General features: G+C 51.6%; 1 protein-coding gene across 4 annotated transcripts in view; it reads right to left on the bottom strand.

Moving 5' to 3' along the window:
* Positions 1 to 610: 610 nt before the first annotated feature.
* Positions 611 to 25,622, bottom strand: part of BCORL1 (BCL6 corepressor like 1) — a 59,590-nt gene continuing 34,578 nt past the window's right edge. For 3 of the 4 annotated variants that reach the window (XM_022561502.3, XM_022561504.3, XM_022561505.2), the window contains 8 exons: positions 23,957 to 24,346; positions 20,374 to 20,597; positions 16,038 to 16,259; positions 13,758 to 13,924; positions 12,799 to 12,944; positions 6,038 to 6,115; positions 4,811 to 4,964; positions 611 to 1,556 (listed from right to left, as the gene is read on the bottom strand). In XM_022561502.3, coding sequence (XP_022417210.1) covers positions 1,274 to 1,556; positions 4,811 to 4,964; positions 6,038 to 6,115; positions 12,799 to 12,944; positions 13,758 to 13,924; positions 16,038 to 16,259; positions 20,374 to 20,597; positions 23,957 to 24,346 — 1,664 coding nt within the window. In that variant the 3' untranslated portion in view covers positions 611 to 1,273. The remainder of the gene's footprint in view (positions 1,557 to 4,810; positions 4,965 to 6,037; positions 6,116 to 12,798; positions 12,945 to 13,757; positions 13,925 to 16,037; positions 16,260 to 20,373; positions 20,598 to 23,956; positions 24,347 to 25,622) is intronic. The other variant, XM_022561506.3, reaches the window with a different exon arrangement.

A 25,622-nucleotide genomic window follows, 5' to 3' on the forward strand; every position in this document is an offset into this window, starting at 1 on the left:
GGAAGCCTGGTAGGGCCACACACTCAGCCCCAGGTCCCCAGGCAGGAGTGGAGGCCGGCAGGAGACCAGTCTCCTGCCCTCATCTTAGGAAATAGCTGAGGCCTGGGTTCAACATCTGGCAGGCAATCCCAGAGCCCTCTGCAGATTCCAAAGGAGAACAGGTGGGGGGCAGAGGGAGAATGAGGGAGGAGAGAGAGAAGAGAGAGGAAAGGGGTGCTCTGAGTCAGGCAAGGGGGAGAGATGGGGACAAGGGTGGGGACCCGAGAGGCTCAGTATCCAGGGAGGCCGGGGGCGCAGGGGGGGAAAGCTGCAGGAACAAACCCATACTGTGCACTCTGAGGAGGGCAGTGAGGACAGCAAGGAGGGGGCTACCTTATCCTTCAGACCCATTCTCAACTCTCCTCCATAAGAGTAACTCATTAACCCCTTACTCCCATAATCCTCCCCTCCCCAGTAAACACTAATCTCGAGACAGCAGGGCTGCTGCAAAGGGCAGGAGGGTGAAACGGGAAAAACTGGGGGAGGGGTGAGCACCAAAGACTCAGGATTCACCCCCCACCCCCCAGACCTGGGCCAGCACCAGCCACCATCATTAGTCACAGGCCAGTGGCCCCCCCCACCCCTCCCTGCCCCCTCCCCAGTGGTGGAAAAAACCCTGGGAGTAACTTTTTCGGAGGGAGGGAACAGCTTCAGAGCTTAATCGAGAAAGACAAAGAAAGGAGGTGAAGAAAGTCCCTCAATACAACAAGTTGTCTCAAATCGTCACAGTGATACAGACTTATCAGAAACCAATGAAACAATACAAATTAAATACTAATAAAATAAATACTATGGAAGACAAAAGAACACAGGGGAACAGAGGGGGCGCTCAGAGATTTGGACTCTTCTCTTTTCTCCTCCGGACAGGCCGTGGCCACCCAGGGCCCAGGTTTGGTCTTGGTCACACACAAGGAGGCCAGTCCAAGGGACCCTGGCGCCACCTCCCACCACCCCTGGGACCTCTTGTCCTCAGACGTGGAGTTCAACTTTCCACCCCCGTCACCAACCACGACAACAATGACGATGACAGGGAGATGAGAACTAACTGTAACCAAATTAAAAAAAACAAAAAAACAATCCAGTCACTAATGCTGGCATTGATAAGGCGGCTTCTTGTTGGTCCGTATTATTGCCTCTTTCTGCAGTCTGGTGCTCGGTGGGGGAAAGACATGGGAGGTGGGGGAAGGGTGAACTTGGGAGGAGAAAGAAGAAAAGGGAGGGGCTGTTTTCCCGGTCAACTGTTCCAAGGCTGGAACTCCACCTCGGACCCTAGGAGCCGAAGCAGCTCCGCCTCGTACCGCACCAGCTCCACAGTCTCAGAGGAGCCCGGGGCGGAGGTGGCGTCCATGCCTCCAGGCCACTCGGCGGGGGTCAGCAGCTGACTGGAGGCCACCTGCCGGTAGAACTCGGCCTTGGGCAAGGTGGCGATTTCAAAGTGCGGGAACCGAGCCTGAAAGATCCTCGAGGAAAGCTTCAGCCTCTTCAGGACGTCGGTAAAGAGAAACCAGTTGCAGGGCCTAGAAAAGGCAAGAATGGGAGTTAGGGGAGGGGGCCAAGGGGACGGGGCGGCGGGGGTGGGGTGCTGGGAGCAGGTGGGAGGGCTGCCGGTCTGGCCACCCTCCACTAAGCCACAGACCCCATGGGTGTAGCGGAGGTGAATATTTTCTCCTGGCCCCTACATTGGCAGGCCCAGCTTTCAGCTAAATGGCGAGCACTCAACCCATGAGTGGTGACCTCTTCCAAAAACGGGCAGCGGGAGGGAAATGGGCCTTCCAGAACCTAAAACTCTGAGCAGGCTTCCCCAGGCCTTACCCGCACCGTGACCTGGAATTTACCATCTGCTGGGACCAGTTCTGCCCCCAGCGATCCCTGCCAGCCTGTCTGGTTTCCCTTTCCTGTTCTCACTCCTGCTTCCCCTGCCTCCTTGTTCTCCAAGATCTTCCCCGGCAGAGGGGGAGCCGTGGAGAAAGGCCTAAACTGCGGGTAATCCAAAAGGCATTTCTCTTTGGCTCTGGAATGCATTAGACAAGTTTTTTCTCCAGCGGAGCACCATCATTTCTGCAGGGCCGGAGCTCACGTTACAGCTACAGCCAGTCTGACTTTGCTGAGCACACCCGACTGGGCGACAGCCTGGGGGCAGTCAGGAGGGGGGCTGCTAGGCTGGCCCGGGCCAAACGCTTGCTTTGACTAAACCACGAGGAAACGCTGCATCCCCATGTCAGTGGTCCCTGTTTCCAGGGCTGTCCCTCCTCGCCATTCGCCATTCCACTGTCCCACTTCCAGCCTTTACCACTTTTAGCCTGGACTATATTGCATCAGCCTCCTCACTGGGTCCTCTGTTATTCTTCGTTTCCTAAAAAGAATATCGGACCTTTTCACTCGCTCCCTAAACCACTTTCAATGGATCCCCAGTATCTCCAGCAAAAAACCCTTCAAACTCTTTAGCATGATTATCATGCAAGACCTCATTCAAACACGACCCCATTCAACCCCTTCAGCCCTGTCTCCACCCAATCTCCCTCTCTCTCTCTCTCTCTCTCTCTCACACACACACACACACACACACACACTGCACACTGTATCCCCATCCCACCAAATGCCAGCCATTTGATGAAGGACTAGCCCTGTTTTCTGAACTTGAATGTCTCAGTGCCTTTGCTCGTGCCACACCCTCCATCCTCCTCTCCTCCCTGGCCCAGTGCAGACTCCCTGTCACCCGTGAAGCCTTCCCCCGATGTAACCGGTTGCTCATCCCATCTTCCACAGTCTCATGGCACTTGGCTTGTACCCTTATTATAATACCTGTAACAGAGCCCATTTCAGAAAGAATATACAAGAAATGTAAACTGTGGTTCTCTCTGTGGCACAGAAATGGGGACTTGGGGTGGACTGGAACTTTTATTTTTCACTTGACACCCTTCTGAACTGTTTGAGTTTTTTACAATAGTAAATCTGCTTAGGAACTCGGTCTTTTATTAGAGTTAATGGTATACCTGTCTGTGTCCTCTATCAGACTGGAGATTCTTTGAAGGCCAGAGCTGTATTCTAGCCCTCAGGGTTTGACCTGGTACAACTGCTTAAGACATGTTTCTGGAATTGAATGTTCTGTACAGCACCTAAAACTTCTACCCAGACCCACAGTCCTCATCCCTAAAATGCAGCATTTCTTCCAAATGGCAATAACCTCTGTCATCTCACACAATCAGGGAATGGGGTGTTCTGGGTTAAGGGAAAGGGACTACAGATGCCAGACACTTGGACATCGCTTTCCAAGAATGGAGGAAAAACCCCCTCAGAACATTAACATTGGTGATCACAATTCAGTCTTGCTTTGATGAGTCAGAAGGCACTTCTGAAAGCCACAGGGCCTCGGAGTCATCATTCTACACACACACACACACACACACACACACACACACAATTTCTTTAAGAACATAAATGTTCACATCGCGCTGTAGCCGTGTGGAAGGGCAGATTCAGAAGTGGCGCTGGAGGATGTAACATCAGGAACACCAGCTCTGCTGGTACCAAGCTCTCAACGGAAAACCTGCCTGCCGCCCAGCTTGCTGAGTGGTGCGCGGCCCTCGGTTGCTCCGTGTTCTGTCCGCACCTAAAGCACACTACCCCGGTCCTTTTACTGCCTGGGGCCCAAGATCCTGTTTCAGAGAAGGAGGTGCTGAATACTTTGGAGGAATTAATTAACTGTGCAATACTATATCCCAGAGGCCCAGCCCCGCCCTCAGGGATCAGCTTATGCCCAGAAGAATAAGGACCAAAAGCCCGTGAAACTTGATCCCTACTAGTGTCATCATAGAGGCTATTTTTATTCTTATCAGGCCAGGGGGGAAGGGATGCAAAGAAACTGTGGTCTAGTGGTTAGAGTCGTCAACTGAGGGGCTCCCTCAGAGGGTTCCTAATCCATTGCCCCCTCCTCCCCGTCTATCATGTGCACTTCATGTGCTTTCATTTAAAAAAAAATAGGGTCTGATATTTTAAAAATAGATATCAAAGAAAAAGTATCCTTAAAAGTGTCTGCAAAGGTATTTGAAATATGTGAAGACACCAAGAAGAGGACACTTAATGATGGAGGCCAAGAACGAAAGGACAGTGTATCCTGCATCCTCCTAACCAGTTCAGCCACGGCCCTGCAGGCTGCTGAACTCCCTTCTGAATCATCAAATAAAGGTTAAACTGGGTTCAGTCTAATGCTAAGTATCAAGTATATCCTAGTCTCTGAAAACGGGTGATCCTCGTTATAATATGCACGGTAATCTGAGAGGACAGCAGCCACGCCATCATCTCGCCAACATTAAGGCAATGAGAAACCAGCCTGTGGATTACTTAAGGACCCCAGTGGCCCCATAGCTATGGCAACCATATGTCCCGGCTTTTCCAAGAATCTCAATTTCAAATATTCTGTCTGGCTGTCCCCAGAAACCACAAAAATGTTCCAGAGATTCTAATAGTTCACCAGCCCAAATATCTCCCAGATCATCTCTTACACCCAGGAACAGGGCAAAAATCCTTCAGAGAGTGAATCGAGATTTTGGTTTTGCAAAACACACATAGTCAATGTACCTAGAGCTATTCTGAACATATCTAATCTGGGCTGGAAAGTCAGGCTGGACTTGGTCATATATTATCTTTCCTATGCTCTAGCACTTGTTCTCCAGGTCTCAGCTTCCTTCTGGAGAACTCCAGCATTCTCAGGGAGGCGGGCCCTGGCCCGGGGTGCTAGTGCTTGGTCCTCATAGATCTCTCAAACACTCACCCGCGGGACACTGACACCTGGAGGTTGTAGCAAGGGAGAAGAGGCTTGTCTGAGAGCTCAAACATAAAATCATCCCCATCCACATCATCTCCTTCTTGATCGGAGCTCCCAGGAGGATTATGTAGGAGGTCACAGGCAAACCCGTCTTTTTCCTCTGTAAAGACATCATACAGGGAATTAGGACTTAGCTACATGCATAAGACCAAAGAAAAGAAATGCTCCAACAAGATAAAGAGGTGTGGCGGTGGGTGATCAGACGAACAACCAGATCCCCAGTCAGGGCCAAATGTCTCTGATCTCATGGCTCACAGCCTTGGGAGGGCATGTGAAAGTTCTAGCCCCGGGAGGTAGTACTTTGTGGCCAGAGATTCCTTATACTCCTCCACCTTTCAACCGGAAAAAAGCAAGGTGGTGTGAAGGATACGCTGCCCAACTGTTGGAGACAGAAGCCTGAAGATGTCATCGGCAGTTGAAGGCAAGGGAAAACACCTGCCCTTCAAACTGCAGCTTTCCCAAGCCACCAGACTGCCTGCTGGCATCCCCAGAAGCCCGGAGGGGGCTCAGCCTGTTCCCTTCCCCAGCCGTGTGTTCGGGTGTGGCCTGCCTCTCCTGGTCCAACTTCCCCCAAGCTTAGTAGCGGGTGCCTCCCTCGATCTGCAGCCCCTGGTCCAATGGGTGAATGCCGGATGACGGCCACAGAAAAAGGCTCACTGCTCTTCCAACAAAGGAAAGCTCGGGCCAGAAGGCTAAGGGCTTGGGAGACAGCAGCTATCATCTCAGAAACCCTGTGTGCATCTTGGGGGCAGGGTAGGGAGGGAATGGTAGCTGCCAGATGAGGGGCTGGGTCCCTCTGGAGCGTGAGCAATACCAGAAGAGGTGACAACGCACATAGGCGCTTCTGGCAGGGTTAGGACAAAGCAACGGAGGAGAAAGGGACTTGGAAAAGAGAGAATTTTTAAAGTACCCAGGGTGGGGAGTGGTAGAGGGCTAATGACGGATGGCTTTCTCCAAATCAATGGCATCTCCTGGTTTGGGCCAACAAGTTCTGAGTCTGGGGGAGGCATGGGCTAGAGTGTGGGCTGAAAGGGCCTGTAAGCTACTAACGGGTGAAGAAGGGCTACCTCCATTAGGTCACTCCTGGCTTTGAGAAGAATCAGTGAAACCCAAAGCAGATCCCAAACCTCTGAGCCATAGACAAGGGTGGGAAGAATCCCACTTAAAGCTTACCCAACACAGAACTGCTGTAAAAGTCCCAGGAAACGCCAGGATCACCCTCTGCCCGGCCCTGAAGATCCGAGAGGTGATCTGATGAAAGAAGAGAGGGAAGTGAGAAAAGGAGGTAGGCTAGAGAAGGAATCTAGAAGCAAAGTATATCCATATGGGGTTAGGAGAATGGGAGATGGAAAGGAAGGACCATAAGAGGGGCTGGGAGCGACCCAAGAGAAATCCGCTTCCTGCTATCCATCAGAGGTTACAAACCAGCAGCCAACAGCCAGATCTAGCCCGCTTACTGTCTAGGTTTTGGCCCAGTGTTTTAAACCCCTATAATTTAATTAACTTCTAACATTTTAAAATTGGGAAATTTCACTTAAAATTTTGGATTTCCAACTTTTCTTGAAAAAAAAAAATCAGGAGATCTGGCAACACTGCATCCACATTCCTACATGTCAACAGTTGGCTGGAGGGAGAGGCGACATGTGCGTTCTCCAATTCAGCAGGCCCCACCCAGCCTGCTCTGCTCTCTAACACGATCAGCCTGAAGGCATTTAGGCCTGCGACCCCTGCTTCAAATGATGTAGGGAATTACTCTGCAAGCAGAATCCTAGACCTATCCCAGGATTTCAATTCCCTGTTGGTCACAATGTTCATATATCCAATCGCGATCTTGCCAATTCAAAGTAAGATGAGGAAGCATAATTCCTTCTGTTTCGTCTTTGAAAACATGGTAGGGAGGGGAATGGCCAAGTTTATCCTCATGAAAACCTATTGCTTCCACGCCTAGGTATATACCCAAAAGAATTAAAAAAACAGGTATTCAAATAAAAACTCATACGTGAATGTCCCACAGCAGCTCTATTCACAATCTCCAAAAAGTGGAAACAACCCAAATGTCATTCAGCTGATGAAGGGATAAAAAAAATGTGGATAAACACTATGGAATATTATCCAATCCTCCATTAGGAGGAATGAAGTACTGTTACACACTATAACATGGATGAAACTAGGAAAAAAGGAGGCTAAGGGGTTAGGACTCAGGACTCAGTGTGTGTTTTTTTTTTTTTTTTTTGGCTGTACCACATGGCTTGTGGGACCTTAGTTCCCGACCAGGGATTGAACTCAGGTCCTGGCAGTGAAAGCACCAAGTCCTAACCACTTGACCACCAAATTCTCCCAAAAAACCCCATTTTAAACCCTCTGCTTACCTGATCTGAGAACAGACATCAGGTCACCCCTTAGCCTCCTTGTTCCCTAGCTAAGCATCATCTAGGTGAATTGTTTCACCTCTCAGCCCCACGTGGACAAAAAGCAGGTTTCCATGACAAATTCAACTGTGTCATCTGTGGGCACATGGCCCAGTGGTTGCCAATATGCCACGTAGTACAGTTGACAAGCTGATTTAGCTGTGACACCTGGGCAACAGGACAGGAGAGAGTCCAAAGGGCACAGGTGAGGTGAGAGTGCCCCCTGAAAACCAAATCCCAGGAGGAAGTTGGCAGCTACTCTTAAAGGAGCAGAGCTAAGCTTCCCAGATGGAAGGCACCGCCACGGTCCAATATACCTTCCCTTTGGGTCACACATTCTATCAGCAAAAATGCCCATCAGCTGTTGTGAGCTACTGAAAGAAATCGTTTTTTAGCAACCTTCTAGGAGATGAAGGGTTTCTTCCGAGAGGAAAAGGCAGTCAGAGAGAAGCATTCAAGTAATGGCTGAGCAGCCGGAGGGGAAAACCTTTCCTCATGTACATTAGATCTTTTGTGCATTCTATGAAAAAACTCTGAGGTCATGGCTGCCAGCTTATTTCCTCTTCTGTACCCTGTGCCATTTGGGAGTTAGAAGTAATTCCTTCCAAAGGCCTCTGTCAGGTAGGTGTCTATTCTGTGCCTAGCCCTGTGCTAGGTGTCCTGGAAGATAAAGGAATGAGATCGTAAGTTCCCTAAAGGCAGGGTCCACGTCTGTCCTGTTCATCACTGTCTCCCTGGTACCAAAGCCCAGGTGCCTGGCACACAGTAAGAGCATAATAAACACATGGGGAAAAAAGTGGGTGGCGGGGCAGAAATTACTATAAGGCGAGACTCTAAAGTCATGTGCTTACTCAGCCTGGGTCCGGAACATATGCATTCAAGTGACTGCTGTCCCCCACACAGGTCACACGAGGACTCCATCAGAGCAGCCCTCGCTCACCACATTCCTGGGGCTCTTCTCTTGGAGCTGCCTTCAGAGACCCCGGCACACTCCTCTAATTTTCCTCGCTGGCGACAGATCTTTGTCATTTGCAGGTGAATTTGCCTTTTTGAGACAGCCCAAAGTTAACTGGCACAGGCAAAGATGCCAAAGTCGGAACAGGCCCACGAGTGGCATACAAGAGGAACCATCAAGGTCTGCTTGACGGGGCAGCTTTGAGGCACGTTTCCTCACACGTCTTCTCGTACAATCAGGATGAGGAGTGACTCCTTTTCCCTGATTCTCCCTTGCCTTCCCCTTAACTTTCAGTTCTTTCCGCTTTCCTTGCCTTCAAAAAGAACCCTCAGCCCAGCAATCCCGCTCCTAGGTATATACCCCAAATAATTGAAAACAAACAAATACTGAATCAAACAAATACTTGTTCACGCGTGTTCACAGCAGCACTAGGCACAATTGCCCAAAGGTGGCCACAACCCAAATGCCCGTTAGCTGATGAATGGATAAGAGAAAATGTGATCTATCCATACGAGTGGATATCATTCAGCCTTAAAAACATGCCACTACGTGGACAGACCTTGAAAACATGACGCTACGTGAAAGAAGTAAGACTCAAAAGGCCCCATACCGTATGATCCCATTTACATGAAATGTCCAGAATGGGCAAATCCATAGAGACAAAGTAGACAGGTGGTTGCCAGGGGGCTGGGGGGGGGGCGTGGTAGTAGAGAGCAACTGCATATGGGTATGGGGCTTCATTTTCGGGGGAAGAAAATGTTTTGGAGCTCGATAGAGGTAGTGGTTGTACAACACTGTGAACACACTAAACGCCACTGAATTGTTCACTTTTAAATGGTTATTTTTGTGTTATGTGAATTTTGCCTTGATAAAAAAAATTTTTTTTAATTACTCAGTGTGAGCCGTGACCCTGGCAATCAGAGTTTCTCTATGTCCCAGGGTCCCATCGTACCCCTCCCCATCTCCTCCAACCAAGTCACCAGCTGAGGGACATGAAAGGAGAGAAAAACAAAAAACAAGCAGTCTTCGACATGGGGTCATATGGCTGAGGTCTCTGGCAGGAAAAACAAAAACCTGTGATTCAGTGACCTCAAGTGGTAAATTGCTAACCCTTTCATCAGTGGAAGGAAAAGCAGTCCTGATACTTCCTCCAATGCCCCAACCCAAACTGCAACAATTCCCCCCAGCTCCCACATTCTTTCTGACAGAGGACGAAAAACGAGTCTGTTTTCCCTTGGGTAGGTTGGATATTATTCTTTTCTTCAAAGGGTCAAAGGGAAATCAGTCACATGCCTGCCTGTAATCTGGCCCAAGGAGGAGGTCTTCCAAAGGCCTCTCAGAAGGTTTGGATGGCTTGGTGTTCCGAGCCCAAGGACGAGAGAGAAAAGGTTCACTGTCTGACCTCCAGACAGTGTTAAGCCAAGCCAATGTAGGAAAGTCCACATTTTCAACCCACACGATTTACCAGCATCTTCTGCTTTACAGAAGAATTCACTACAGGACACCATCCATTTACATTTAAAAGAGGATTTGATTCCCAGACTTTTCCAGAACAGGGGACTTGTACAAAATGAGGATGCTCTACATGAGGCACAACCCTGATAATCTCTCTGGCTTGCCGTTTCCGCCCTTTACACCCTACAGGGACTCGCCTTCATTTGCTGCCCACTGGGATCTCCACTAGGGGAGGAAGAAGACAATTAATCTATGGAGAATTTGGTCAGGCAAATGCTTGGGGATGAAAAGCAAAAAGCTTCTTAACTACGTCGGCCAGACAGGCAAGGTAAAAAGAAATCCGGAAGTCCACACGGAGGCATCTAGGTGTAGGGGCCTCCCTAACCCTCAACCTCGTGGTGCTTCCTGCAGCCACTCTACCCAGTGGTTCCTTGAGATTTGGGGCAGGGGAGAGCTATGGAGATGAAAAAAGAGAAATACCCGGTTCAAGGAATCAAAAAGCTCCTGGTGATGGTTGCACAACATCGTGAATGTACAAAATGCCACTGAATTGTTCACTTCAAAATGGTCCTGTTAGGTGAGTTTCTCAATTAAAAAAAAAAAAAAAGGCGGTGAGGGGGGACTTCCCTGGTTGCGCACTGGTTAAGAATCCACCTGCCAATGCAGGGGACACGAGTTCGAGCCCTGGTCCTGGAAGATCCCACATGCCGCGGAGCAGCTAAGCCTGTGCGCCTAGAGCCCGTGCTCTGCAACAAGAGAAGCCACCGCAATGAGAAGCCCGCGCACCGCAGTGAAGAGTAGCCCCCGCTCACCGCAACTAGAGAAAGCCCGCGCGCAGCAACGAAGACCCAACGCAGCCAGAAATAAATTAATTAATTAATTTTTTTTAAAAAAAGGCCCTGAGTAATACTTCTCATCCCCCCCAAAACAGCCTTTGGCCTCAAGTCCCTCCTCCCGGTGCCTGCCTCCCCCGGCTGCCAAGGTCCTAGCCAGATTGAGCACTTTCCCTAACAGCCAATCAGAGCTCTGTCTTCAATAGGCACTCAGTATTTGCATGGAAAAGAGGTGGCCCAGTTTTAACACTCCTTTCAGCTCCTGGCTCCCACTATGAAGTTATAGCTCCATGCCCATAAAGTTGAGAAACAATGTCAAGATTTGAATGAAGGTGCTCAGCCTGGACAGGCTAGGAAGTGCCAGAATTAAGAAAAGTCTTTTCTTGCGTCTGCAACACAGACTAGCATTCAAGTTAGCTTAAGGAGGCATCAAAAGGCTTTCTAGTAGTTGGGATTAGTTAACAGACATGAGAAGAAGAGAGAAAAACGTGTTTATTTCTAATTTTGTAACTACTTAAAATGGTTTCAACATTCAAACTCCTTGGGGATTTTGGAGAAGGGGTCCGAGAAGAAAAGACTTTGCTTCCGACTGTGGTCAGAGACAGCTTTATTTGGACCCAGAGGGCCCCAAGCCCTCAGGAGGGCAGTCTCTAGCCCAAAGACACCCCTAGATGAGACCTGCTGATCAAAGGAGAGCTTCGTGCAGTGCTTTTATCATGTTGAGATGCTCTGGACGGTCCCGTGTGGCAGCTTTTCCTGGGAATTGTGTGGAGTGCAGACAACACGCGTGCGCGTGGAGGAGAGTGCGTGCGGTGCGTGGGATGCAGGAAGAGGCCACAGAGGGTGGCTTGCCCCGAGCCCCGGTGATGGTCCAGCTAAAGTGAACAAGAGTCCTCACTGGCCCAGAACAAATGCCTGAAGGAGCATCCCCAAGGGGCTCCACCCCTCACAGACAGGGGCCTGGGACCCCAGAGCCGGCAGAGGGAAGAGGCAGTCCTGCTCCAGCCAGAGAGGCTGGGTCCTGCTGGGGGCGGGAGGCCTGCACACGGCGGGGGGCCCGCAGGGATGAGTTGGTCTGGCTGCGGACTGGCTGGGGGCTGGCCGAGCAGGAGTCAAGGGCTCCCTCAGCGGCCTCCTATCGCTCCCCCTCCAGCTTTCATTAGTACCTAGAAGGCAATTCCCACCTAGTCCTCCTTCCGTGGGGGCCTTTAGCTCAGGTTCCTAGCTAACCTTTGTTCAATAAACAAATGAGCCCCTGGTTGGGAGCCCAGGACTGTACTGGGGGAGGCGTGGGGGGGCATGGGGGCATGGGGGGAGAGTTCGGGGCTGAGGCCACAGCCCAGGAGAGGGGGAGCAGCCTCGGGCAAATCCTTGACCCTGTGGGCTTCCAGGCGAGAGGGGCTGAACCACAAACACTGAAGCCTCCGAGGAGGATCAGCGACACAACTCCCAGCTGCTCCATCCGACCGAGTGCCGCTCAGGCAGCCTGAAGAAGTCACTGCTAGCGCAAGGGCCAAGCTGTGATGTCACGAAGGAGGCGGGGTTCCTTCATTCGGAGGTCAAGTCTGAGGAGATTCCCACTGAGCATGCCCAAGCTAGACTTCCCTCCTTCCCTCCTCCCTGCTGTCCAACTCGGCAGAGCTATCTAACTGCAGACAAACAGCTGTCATCCGCTAATAAGAAAATAAAGGCAAGTTGGCTTGTGGCCCTTGCCATGGGCCTTAACACTACTTTTCCAGAGGGGGCAGGTGAGGGAGAAAGAGAAAGGAACAGGAGGATGCAGAGGGGACATCACAGTTACCACAGAGTGTCAGGAATAAAGTATCGGAGGGGTCCCAAGGGTCGGACTTTGACCACCAACAGGGAGAAAATACAAAGTGCAAAAACAAAAGCAAAATGTTAAGTGTCACTTCTTTGCAACCGACATACCATTCAAAGCACAAGTCCACACATTTTGCCCCCAACTAAGTCTACTAGTGGGGCTGCTGTCCCACAGGGAGGCCTCCCCACATACCGAACGGGGAAATGGGTCCCCGCGGGCTACCAGGGCCCTGAAGAGGATGCGTGTGACGCGGACGCTCAAAGCACAGGGACAAGAGGAAGCGACCTTCTGACTTTTTAAAGTTCACAGAGATTTCTGAGCCACCAGAAGGAAAGCCCGTGAAGAGGGCTGACACCCCTCACAGGAGGTGCTTGAGATGGAGGAAGATGAAGGGCATCTCGGGAGCTCAGGGATCAGAGGCCAGCCCCAGGAACGAGGTTTTGAGTCTGGGCCGTACTCACCGCTCAGAAAGCGCTTCATGGTGTCGCTACTGGCCAGCTTCATGGCCGTCTGTCCCGAGTAGGTGGCCAGCGTGGGGTCAGCCCCGTAGGACAGCAAGAGCCAGATGGTTTCCAGGTTGTCGTTGACCACCGCATCATGAACTGGCCTGCGAGGTGATACAGGGTGAGAACAGCAGGGCCCAAGTGGGAACCTGGGTGTCTAGGCCTCAGGCCACCTCATCAGGGAAAGCAAACTGAGCTGACCCCAGTGTAACGTGGGTGAGACTTAGGGCAGGGGAACCACTTGCTGGCCTGCACTGTCCTCTATCCCTACCTTTCTCCTCCCTCCCATTTCTCTCTCTTATCTTTCCCCCACCATGACGGGACAGTCCCTGTGGCACAACGGAGCTCCGCTGTTAGCTCTGGAGCTCAGGACAGAACAGGTCCCTGACTGAGGATAAACTTAGAGCAGATGCTGGGGGATATGAATGGAAAAACCCAGATGATTGCCCCAGAGCAGGGATGAGCAGAGCTGCTCCACACACCAGGCCGGTGGCCAAGCGGAGCCTACATCCTCTGACCCAAGTCCCCCCACTCGGTATGCAACTTGTGTCAGTTTCACTCAGGAAGTAGGCCCTCGAATAGAGCACAGGAGAATGGGTGCAATTTCTTTAAGACAATGGCAGGTGTCTCTCTCTCTTTTTTTTTTAAGTATACAGAGATCAATTCAAGAATCAAATCTGGGATGTTACCCTAAGGTCAACCTCCCAATTCCTAAAGCCCGAGGTTCTGCCTGAGACAGGTGCACAGGATGATCCCTAGACAACACCAGCCTCCCCTCAGTGACCAACGTAGACTGGCCAGCAGGAACTCATCCAGCCTTGCCCTGAACCGGTCCGAACTGGGGCAGGTTCTCTTGAGGGAGGGGCTGAGCGGGGAGTGGGGGGGGCGGCGGGGGGTAAGGGGAGCAGCCTTCTTGCCTCGTGCCGTCCTGCGCGCTGCAGTTTACGTTGGCACCGTGCTCCAGCAGGATGTTCAGGATGTCAGTCCAGCCCCGGGAGCAGGCCTCGTGCAGGGCCGTGTAGCCAGCGTTGTCACGGTGATTCACATCTTCACTGTCTTTCTGGAGGCAGTAGAGAACAACGTCCTGTGGGAACGGGGAGAGCGCCGTGAGCAAACAGAGGCCAAACTCTGGAAATCACCCTAGTTAGGTCTGCAGCTCTCCAACTGTCCAAAGAGTCTCAGAACCTGCTCTTTAGTCCAGAGACTGACAGGCAAATCTCAAAATCTTTTGCCAACAAAATCAGTCCTGAGGTGCCATCGCCAGTGGCTCAACTTCGGGCCGTGTCCTCAGCCATGGGGAGACAATTCTAATGACCGAGAATACTCATCTGGGTGTGGTTTGCTGGCGTGAGGCCCTCAGAGAGGCTCACCTGCCCACCCAGAGCTTAAACCCTCAGGCCTCAAGTGTCTGAGCACTCTTTCTGTAGTCTGGGGCTTTTCGAGACAGCCCCAGACCAAAGAAATGAGACATGTGCTGGCAAGCACAGCCCCTGGCAGTAATTCGAGAACAAGGAAGAAAGAATTGGTTTAAGTACTATCCCTGGATGCTGGTTTTAATTGTTTTAAGTACTATCGCTGGATGTTTATCCCTGGGCAGTCAATTCCAGGCCTCCCCTCAAATCAAGACTGTTCCAAGGATAAGCCAGTACGGTCACTCATCCATAGTAGTGATTAGCTTCCCTGGGCTGAGACGACAGGACCAGAAGCGGGACTCCAGGCCTAGAAGCTGCCTAGCTAGTCTAGGATGAAGCTGGTGAATACGCTGACGGGCAGGGGAGAGGCAGCCCCTCTTCTGAGGGAAAGAGGCTGACAGCAGCTACCAGGGGCCTCTCATCAGCTCCCCCAGGCCCTGGTGAGATGGGACTCAGCCGTCCTGACTGACAGCTAGCTCACTGGCTGGCTGGCTAGAGCTAGCGAGCGCGCGAGCCTGTGTGTGCCCGCTGCCTCTACCCAGGGGACCGCAAGGCCCCCTACCCTCCTCATCAGTGCAGGTGTTGCCTCTTCCTCCAGGCCTCAGACTACTCCTCCCTCCCTCCCTCCCATGACAGGCTGTCCAACTTGCTCTTGCCCCATCCTGATTGGTTGGCCTGTGGTTTCCTGTTGGCTGGCTTGGCCCCAGGTAAAAGAAGTTCACTTAAAGGGCAAGCGTTGGTCATCATTTTTTCTTTCGATCTCCCTTGGCAGCTACCCAGGCCCCCACACGAGGTGCGCGAGACAGATACGTGGTTTGCCAGTAAGACACTGTCAAAGCGGCTCTCCCATGCCAACCAGGCTGGCTGGGCGTGCAGCTGTCTTTAAATGAGTCAGTTATGGGTGTCGGAAGCCTTAAAAAAAAAAAAGAGGGCCTACTCTAAAGCCCAGCAGCTCCACCCTTCAGAGCAAATCCTGGGGAAATAATTGGTGTGGCGGGCAAAGGCACATGGTCGAGGAGCTCATATCAACAAAAATGTCCAACAAGGTAACTGCATGATGGCAAATGAGTCAGGCTTCTACCCCTACCCTGGCATTTGGGAATCAAAAAGACTTTGGTGTGAATTCAGACTCACATGTACGTAGTAGCTGAGTGATTCTGGATGTGTCACTTAACAATGCTAAGCCCTGATTTTCTCACCTATAAAATGGGGTTAATAAAACCTACTGCCATAGGCTTACGGTGAAGATGAAAGGACACGACGTAATGAGAACTCAACACGACAAAATAAACACCAGCTTCCTTTCCTAATTTCTTTTCGATCCATAGGGAAGTAGCATGAGGCGGGGTGAGCTCATCTCTGCCCCTCCAATGTACTCCTGACTCCCCCACTACCAGAAGCCAAAACGAGGGGAAGCTGGAGAGGGATGTAAAGAGTGAGCGATGATCACCCCCGTCCCTCTCTGAGTGGGGGAGCCACGGCACAGGGAAATTCAAGACGACATAAAAACCCCCAAATCCCATTTCTGGCCTAGGAATGTACTGGATGATACTGTGTCACCATTTCAATTCTGTTCAGCCTAAGTTGCCTTTCAAAAGGGTTTGCATTCCCGCACACCACGCCAGGGTCAAGGCGGCCCCAGAGGCCGTCTGCGCAGTAGGAGGAGGCCAGCCTGGGCTCAAGCCCCAAACCAAGCCTTGCCCGGGCCACAGAAGAGCCAATGGGGAGAAGCTTCTCCACAGATGCTCGGGCAATGGCATCCTGTGGCTGGGGGGTGCTCCTTACCTTATAGCCAAGACGGGCCGCCCGCTGCAGGAGGGTCTCGCCAGCATTTTTGTTCACTATGAGCCGACGAGCCTCTGGGGGGATCTGCCGGGCTGTGGGTGACTCGGAGGCCTCCTCTGGACCAGCACTTCGGGACTTAGAGGGCGTGCATGGCTCTGTGGGTTTCGCTAGGGTGGGAGATTTGGGAGATCGTGTCTTCTGCTGGCTCCAACGCCCTTTACCCTGGAAAGCAGAGGCGCAGTCCTAGATCAGCACAGGTCCCCACTCATTTCTACCTGGTGAGCAGATGCTAAGGGGCTCAAGTCCTCAACCCCAGAAACCAAGGAATAATGATGGGATTGGAAAGCACAGGTTGAGGAGACATCCCAGCCTCTCTCAAGCACTCTGCATGCCTTCTTTACCTGCCTCGGTCCCCGTTTATTGCGGTTTTTACAAGTCATCTCGATAAATAAGCGGGAGCAAACTCTCAGAGTAAAGAGAAGTGGAGACAGCTAGCTTTGACTAAAGAGGCACGGCTGTGGAAGCCTTCACTCTTGTTGCAAAAACCTTTCCCCCACATCCAGCCCTCACCAGGCTTTTCCCACCTCTCATCACACCGTGTCCCCGATCACACTCATGCCCCCCTGGGCTGGTGGAAAGCGATCAAGCCCACGAAGCAGACAGACCGGATTTTGAATCCTGCCTCTGCCAGCCACTAGATACAAGACCTGGGGCAAGACCCAACCTCTCGGAGCCTCACTTTTTCCCTTGCGGGGTCTTTGAGATAATGAACTAGAGCAGCTCCAGAACAATGCACAAGGTGGGTGCTCACAAAACCTTAGTGTCCTTTCCTCATGAATGACCCCTGCATGTCTCCTTTATCCTCCCATCTTGAACTGGAATGTCTAGAGAAAGTTCCCATGCCTGGCCCAGCACTGTTTAGTGAGTCTGTAGGGGCAGGTAACTTGTCTCTTTCAGATGAAGGGAGGGGACTTCAGATGGGGAGGGACTGTGTTCGAGGAGCTGTGCTAGAGGAACCAGACCCAAGGCGCCTCATCTGCACCTGGACCTAAGTCAGATGATGAGATTCGAAACCTGGAGTTGATACCATAAGTGGACAAGACTTTGGGGGGGCCTTGGGAGAGGAGGGTATGACTCGCATGTGGAAGGGTATGAATCATTGGGGAGCCCGAGGACAAGAATGTGCCCTCATCAGACTTTAAGATGGTCCCTGATGATCCCCACCTCCTGAAATTCATGCTCTTGTGTAGCCCCCTTCTGCACTGGAGAGGACTGATCTGTGTAGCCAACAGGAGAAGGCAGAGAGGACGGTGTGTGGCTTCCAAGGCTAGGTCCTAAAAGACAATGTTGCTTCTGCTTTGCTCTCTTTTGGATCACTCGTTCTGGAGGAAGTCAGCTGCCAAGTCATGAGGACACTCAAGCATCCCTTTAGAGAGGCCCACGGGGCAAGCAAAGGAGGCCTCCTGCCAACAACAAGCATCAACTTGCCACCATGTGAGGGAGCCACTCTAGAAGCAGATCGTCCAGCCCCAGTCAAGCCTTCAGATGAATGGAGCCCTGGCTGACACCATGATGGCAACTTCAGGCGTGGGAGACCCCAAACCAGACACAGCGAAGCTGCTCCTGAATTCCTGACCCCCAGAAAGTGTACGAGATAATACATGTTTATTGTTGGGTTAAGCTGCTAAATCTTAGGGTAGTTTGTTGCACTGCAGCAGATAACTAATACATCACACTTCCTCAAGTCCCTCAGAGCATCAAAGTCTCACTTAAATCCTGTGTCTTCCACAACATTCTACAGCACTCTGGTCCCCACTGCCCTCTTTCTCTGCAACACCCAGAACACCTAGTCCGAATCACATAACCCAATGCCTTATGTCTGACTGTCAATTTCCTCTGGTTGTTTCACGGACAAGTCTGGCCTCCCCTGCTACGTTTGAAGCTCCCCGGGGTCAGGGTTCACATTTTCATCTTCTCTTTTGTTCCTTACAGCACTTAACTCGGGGTTGGGCACATCACTGCAACAAGCATTTGTTGACTTGATCCAAGGCAGCTATATATAGAGCCCTGGGCAGCCAGAAGAGTTGCCTAGAAAGACACGAAGCCAGGAAAGGAATGGCAGCAGGGAAAAGACAAGGTCCCAGGGCATTTGTTTCCTCTGGTAAATCCCAAGACAAGAGCTGCTATACGTCCACATCCCAGAAGGGCAGAGAGGTACGACAGCTGGCAGGAAGGCACCGGCTATGAGTGTAGAATGCTGCTTTATTGCCGGGAGGATAGAGGTGCATTATGGTGATACTGGAGGATGCTGGGTAAAGTACCCAGGTTTTTGCTAAGCCAAGACAGGAGCCAAAGGGTGACTCTCCTTCTAGGGGCCAGAGCTGCCAGAGACAAGGGAGGCTGCCTGAGGGAGGAGCAACAGCAAATGGGGACCACCTCCCCCTCCCCCCTTCCTCCCTGGCTCGGAGCCCCTGCGGGAAGAAGCCTTTGGCCGATGCCCCAGCTTTAGTGTTGCAGGTGCGTCCCCCGCACTCCCACCACCTTGCTTCCCACTACAAAGCACTGTGCCATGGGGGCAACTGGAGCAGGTGGTGGTGACTAGGAGAGAAAGAAAGGTGGGAGGGAGAAAGGGAGGCCCTGTGAAGGGAGAAAACCTCTCTGGGAGAACACTTCAGTGGGCACACCGCCAGGCAGAATAACCAGACAGAAGCATCAGCGCGTGCTGCTGGACGTGAGGCGGCTGGTCACCTTTGCGTGGGACGGGGCCATCTGAGCGTGTGGGGAAGAGCAGGGGAGGAGGACGCCCAGCTTTCGCCAGAGCTGCTCAGGGTTGCAGTGTCTCCCTGCCCAGCTGCCCCCTCCCCCAGTGTCTCCTGGATAGACAGAAGCCACCCATCCACAGGGTGGAGACATAGGCAAAGAGTGGGGGGCGTGCGCCAGGGGCAGCCAGGCCGGCCTCACACCCCAAGTCTCTCACTCGGGTCACCAAGTAACCTCGAACAAGTCCCCTAACCTCCCCAAGCCTCAGTTTCCTCACCATAGAATGAGGACAGCTACTGTAGGAATTAAGAGCGATCATGCAAGCAGAGCACCCGGCACAGACCAGACTTCCCCTCTCCTTCCTAGGCCCCCTCTGGGGGTCCCAGGGAACTGGCACTGCTACCTTGCCTCTCCGAGCCTCTGTCCCCTCATTCTTACCTCGGCCTGAAGCTCAAGGATGTACACCAGCCTCAGAGAGAGCACTTTACTGTTCTCAAAGCCCTTCACATCCGTTGCCTCCTTTCTTCCCCCAAGCACCCTCTTGAGATGGAAAGGACATGAAGTATCATCTCCATTTTTAAAGATGAAGAAATAGGCTTGAGTACTTTGTTTGAGCTGGAACCAGATTCCAGAAGAAGGAAGGGGAAAGGAGGGGAGACTCAAGCACTTGGGTCTCCTACCTTTTGCCAGTGCCACACAGGGATCCCTGCTCTGGAGCTGGAGAGAACCGTAAGGATCACAACCACCAAAACAAGCCCAATATGACCTTTTTTTTAGTTGTCAAGACAAACACATATTACAGGTAAACATTTGAACCTGAACCTCACTCCTCTCAAATGTACAGCTCACCGAGGATAAGGACGGTGTAATTTTTTTTTTGAATTGTGCAATGCGGAACTCAACACCAGTGCCATGAACATCAGACCCAAAAGAGACGTCAATTTTGCACAGGGGTTCTAGAACGCTTGCCTAGCTATTGATCGGTGAGCGCCCACTCACCTGCTCCTCTGCTTCCATGAGAAGCAAAGGAACTGAGGAGTGGGGTTGGGGAAGTACAGCTATGACCGGCCCAAGGGGAAGAATTCCTTCAGCCCCACCCTTAGGCAACCTTTGTCTGGACATCAACATCCTTGCTTCTGTAAGTTGTTTTCTACCTTGATTGACTCAGAAAGCTCCCTGATTGGTTTCCAGTGAGTTAAGCCCATACAAAAGCTTCTTGATTGGATGTTAACAAGCTATTCAGGGTAACATCCTGCCATATTCTTTAGCTCTTCCCTAACTCAAAGGAGATTCAAGGATTGTCAAGGAAAAGCCATCACGGGCCAAACCCATAGTTTGCAGATGCTTCTTGTCAGCTCTAGCTTTAGCCCATTCTTCAAATCCATACCCCAACCCTTCTAGAACTAGTTTAAAATATTTTAATAAATATGGGTTAATTTGATTCCCCCCCCCCATGGCGTACTCACTCACTCGGAAGACTGTTGACTGAGGAGCCCGCCTGGAAACTGTGCCACCCTAGCCCGGCCCCGACCGCCACAATGCCCCTCCTCTACAGCTCCCCTGGCTGGTAATGTACCTTTGCCTCTTCTGAGACCGTCGTCATATGCTTGGTCTTGCACTTTCGTTTTCCTGATGGCTTTTCTGAATTTTCAAGGCAGGCTGGCTCCTCTAGGTTATTTGGGAGGAAACCATTTGGTGAATCCGAAATCCCCTGGGCTTTGTTGGGCAAGAGAAGGTTCCTGTTCCTGAGGCGGTGCTCCGAACTTTGGGAGGAAGTCTTCTGCTTACGGGCCTTTAAATCTAAAGGCAAGAAACAGGAAAGAATGGATGTCAGGGAAATGGAACACAGAAAAGCAACGCCTTCCTCTAAGCTGGATCAGAGGACTTTGGGGATTAGAACCTCAGTACAAAGTTGTGTAACTGTTCGCTACCCATATCTGGCACGGTGCTGACTATTCCACTAAATGCTTCTCGAATGGACACTGTGCTTCCGCATCAAAGTCCCTCTTCTACACGCAGGAGACAACTCCCAGCCCTGCTAGCAGCGGGTGGCCCATCTGGCTGTCCCTAAGATGAGGGTACTTTTAAAAGGATTTCCCCATAGCCCAGAGCAAATCAGAACTTTCTTTTCAGCTTTTCCCCACTTTGTCTTTTTTTCCACTCTAATACGAAAACAAATTTAGCAGCTCTGCTGAAGTGAAATGTGAAGTATACTGGGGTGGGGAGTAAATGGTAGAAGGCTTCCTTCGTAGCCTCAGCTCTACCCGCCGCCTGACTGCCCTGTTGGTCTCTGTCCAAGCACACAAAGATCAAAGCCACAGAAACTCCCTGAAACCAGAAGCTGCCATGGGCCGACTTAACTGGTGGGCAATCACAGAAACCTGCTGCCCTCCGTGGCTGGAAATCAAGTCACTGGGACACACTGGGCAACATCTCTAATTCTAGCCGTAGCTCACTGAACAGAGCGCATTCCAGCTTCAAAAAGGCCTGCTGGGAACTCCATGACCAAGAGCCTCATCCCACAGGGTCAGTCCTGAACTCCAGAGGTAGGGGGACAGATTGAGTTTATCCTTATCTCTTAGCATTACCGTTACATGACTTGGCCACTAGCTGTGTGACTGCTGAGGGCAGGTCATAATCTCCCTGAGCCTCGGTTTCCATGTCTGTAAAATGGGGAGCATAAAACCCACATAACTCCTTATAAAGTGTTATAAAGAGTAAGGTATCATTATTGTATTATTTAAGTGTAAGCTCTTTAGGTAGGGCCATGCCCATGTGTTCTTTATCTCCCCCACAGGACTGGCCACCATGCCTAGTACACGGCAAAAGATCAGTATGTCTGTGAAGTGAGTGACTTCAGCCTCAGTTTCTCCAGGTTGTGAAACGAAGGGGTTGAGCAAGATCCAAGCGTTCTCAACTCGCCTCCCCTGACCTTTGCACGCGCTCTTACGTGTGAAATCGCCGAGGGCAGATCCGGATGTAGGAACCATCATTACAGCATGAGGAATTGTCTGCAGGTTATGCACAGCTCTTAGAAGGCCAGCTGCCATACCACCCCTTCCTCCCAACTAGCTCCAACCCACTAGTGGGTCCCCACATCTGTCTTAGAACTGCTGTGCTGGATGGCTTCTAATGGCACTTCCAGCCAGCACGTTCTCAACCAGGCCTTTTGACGCAACAAGTTTGGGCTGAGGCAAAAGAGGAAGGAACAGAACTGTGCCTTGTGAGGACCTCAGGAAACACAGGGAAGCCATATTACAGCATTCAATGCCACAGGAAAAGCAGCAGCCCCTTCCCTGTGTATTCAGGGCAGGGCAGGCTGTGGAGTTTACTCAACTGTGGTGGAGCAGCCTCACAGTAGCACAGAAAGGAACAGAGGGTGAAGGCAGCAGGTGTATTGCTCTTCCTATCCCCTCCGCAAATCAAGAAGAGAGAGACCCAAGCCAAGGACGAAAGGAAAGATCATGAGGCCCAGACAGGAGTAAAGTGACCTGTCTAGTTTGGTCTCTGCCTGACTCTCTGGTGTCAACCTGAAAGAGGGTAGCAATAGGAGGGATCAGAGCTTTCGGAGAAAAGAGATGTTTGCCAGGCAATTCCTTCATGAAGAGTCACCATCAGATCTAGAGGAAGGTGACCAGACCACAGGCCAAAGCCAACAAACTCAACTCAAAACCCGTAGACATACACATGGAGGGAGAATGATCTACTTTCCAACAGCCGGAGCTGCCTCCACAACAAGCAGGATGCCTTGCTGAGTGGCGTTCCCATACTCCTGGAGGTGGTTGAGGCTGCCTGTCAAGAGTGCTGTGGAGATCTCCGCATTGAGTGGAAAACTGGGCCAGGTAATCTCGAAGGTCCTTCTGGTTCCAAAAGCCGATAAGTTCCATAAGAAGCTTCCAAGCTTCTAGGAAGCCAGATCTCATTAGAGAAGACTGGGTGATACAAAAGCTCCTCTTCATCCTAACACAAGTGGCTGAGGCCAACTGCTTGACAACTCATTCCTGACCAATCCATATGGCTATGGCAGAAAACTGGGAAAATCATCTCCACTCTCTCACACGGTTGATGAAAATTGGCTCGATCACTCTCTTAAGTGTAGGAATAGGTATTGTATATATCTCTACTTAAACAGAGCTGGAAATGAGGTTTAGCCTTCTTTGCATTATAGCAAACCCAGAATCTACTACCCACTCAGATGTGGTCATTCAGTTTTCACTAATATGGAGACTGCAGACATTTACCAGCAGCTCAGGATGAATACATTATGGGAGCCAATCAATTGTTGCTTCAAGGGCAGAGGTCAGAGAAAGAGAGCGAGAGACAGAGGTGTTCTCATTGAACCCAGAGATGTGCTTTTTGCTCATCTAGAAATCCACTATAGGAATGGGCCCGAAGAGCGCTTAGCCCAACAAACTGATATTAGCCTTGGTGACGGTCTGTGCCTCCATGATTACATATTATAGCGTCTAACGTGGCCAAACAAAGCCTGGTGTTTTCTCCTTGGGCTGCCTGCTTTTCCAACAAAAATGATGCCTGCAGGTCCAACAAAAATGATGTCATCTGAAAGCTTCACTCTGCCTCTTAATGACCTTTGTGGCTTTAACCAAGAAAGCCAAGTTGTGCCCGCTTCTACTTGAAGTTCTTCTGTTGGGTTGAGGAAACCATTGTGCTTCTTTTTAGTTTAGGGGCTGGAGGTATCCCAGGAAAGGCAGCCAATACCCTCTTTCTTCTTGAAGCCAGGATTCTAGGAGAGAAAACCCAACCTCCCAAAAGACCCGACTCCCTCAAGCCAACCAGAGAACTCCCTGGTATTGAGTTGTCCCACACCAAGGACGTCACTGTGGCCTTGCCCACAGGTCCAGACTTTTATAAAAAATTGGAGAGCTCGGGGCTACATGTCCTCAGCTCACCTGTAGGTCAGTCCAATGTCATTCAATCTCAACCCCAAGCCAAGACCTCGGGACTGGAGTTGAGTGACCCCCTCTGGCAGCTGGAGCTCATAGCACCATGTCTCTCTGGGTGCAGAGGCCTTTGGCTGGCGTAGAGGAGGCAGAGGTGGGAACACCCAAGATGCCCGAGGGTCCCCAGAAGCCAGAGTCACTGTGGTTTGGGGACGGGGGCAGCAGCTCCCTGGGGCAGCAGCCCCCGGCCGGCCTTACCTGCTCTCCCTTTCCGCCGCTGCTCTTCTTCTTGTTCAGTCAGGTACTCCCCAGTCTGGTATTTTCGGCTCTTCTGCCGTCTCCGTTTCTTCCTCTTCACCAGGCCCTCCTCCTCGTCTTCCTCCTCCTCCTCGTTGGTGTCCCACATCTGCCGGGCAGCCTCTGTCCTCCAGGGCATCTCTCGGGCTCGCCACAGGTGCCTGCGGCCCTGGCTCAGCAGGGTCTTGTCCTGGGCATGGTGGCTGCGATACTGGGTGTCCCGTTGGGTCTTTCTCACCTTTCGACGCTTGGCCGGGGTGGGGGTCACCTCCTCTTCCTCCTCGGTGGGGAAGACTTCCTGGCTTCCCATGTCACTGTCTGCCATGCCAGCAAAGGAGCTACAGATGCTTCCTGTGGACGGGATGTACAGAGGACGGTCAGGTACCTCTTCAAAGGACCAAGAGTACGGTGTCGAAGCAAGTGCCCTGGATTAGGAGTTTGAAGGTCTGGGTTCGAGTTCAGGCTCTGCCAGTTATTGGCGGTATGCTCTCAGAAAGTTCCTTCACTTCTGTCTCCTCGTCTATAAAATGAGAATACTGTCCTCTGCCTTACTGACCTCACAGGACTGTTCTGAGGCTCAAATGAGATAATTCACCCTTAAGCGCTTTACAGAGTCCAATATATTACACAGCTATCAAGTATCCAAACCACACACCCTTCCTCGTCCACGCTGCCCTGCCACTTTCATTCATTCCACAAACTCTTACTTAGTGCTTATAAGGTGCCAAGACTTGTCTGAGGGGCAGGAAAGGGCCACAGGGTTTAGTAGAGGGTGAGGGAGAGCAGACTGACATAGCGCTCCCGCCCATGCTCACTATGTGACCCCCCAATCTTGCTGACAGAGCCACCCTGGGCAAGCAGAGTTGTCACCAAAGAGTCTCAGGAAGAGTGAAGCAAGAAGGAGCCCCTTTCCTGTGACACAGCCTGCGTTAGTCCCGCCCAAATGCTCCTCAGCCAGGCCCTCTTCCCTTCATTGACCCCACCTCCTACTGAGCAGCCAAGAGTCCAGGGGTGGAGCTTTCTCCCCAGCTCCACCCCCTGCCCCGCTGCAGCTGTTCCTCACCGTTGGGCAGGCACTTCCCCCTCCTCTCCTCACCACCCCAGGATGATGGGACCTTTCCTACCCTCCTCTGCCACCCGGCCAAGAGGCCATTTTCCTCCCCACGCCTGCCTTCAATTCTGCTAACAACAAACACAGTCCTAAACGGGCCCGGTTTAGTGATCCAGGAGATCTGACATCTTTATCAGAAGCGGCTCTGAGATACCACCATCTTTCTCCCGAGGCCCGGCTATTAACTCGACAATCCCCAAACCCAAGCGAGGTCAGCAGAATAAAGAAATGGTTCGAGGGAATTCCCTGGTGGTCCAGTGGTTAGGACTCCGCGCTTTCACCGCCAAGGGCCCAGGTTCCACCCCTGGCTGGGGAACTAAGATTCCACAAGCTGAGCGGTGCAGCCAAAAAACAAAGAAAAGGTTCGAGGCTAACAGGGTGGCAGCGGCTCTTGACCGAAGCTTCAAGTCAGTCAGTCAGACCGCTTAAAGACAGCAAATATCCAGGAAACTTTCCATTATACAGACTAGGCAGGGAACGAAGTGTTCTAGTTAATCTAATATTCTGGTTAACACG

The sequence above is a fragment of the Delphinapterus leucas genome, chromosome X (genome assembly GCF_059928025.1).
Source record: "Delphinapterus leucas isolate spDelLeu-1000000601 "Yukka" chromosome X, BTC_Dleu_Yukka2, whole genome shotgun sequence".
Classification (NCBI taxonomy): domain Eukaryota; kingdom Metazoa; phylum Chordata; class Mammalia; order Artiodactyla; family Monodontidae; genus Delphinapterus; species Delphinapterus leucas.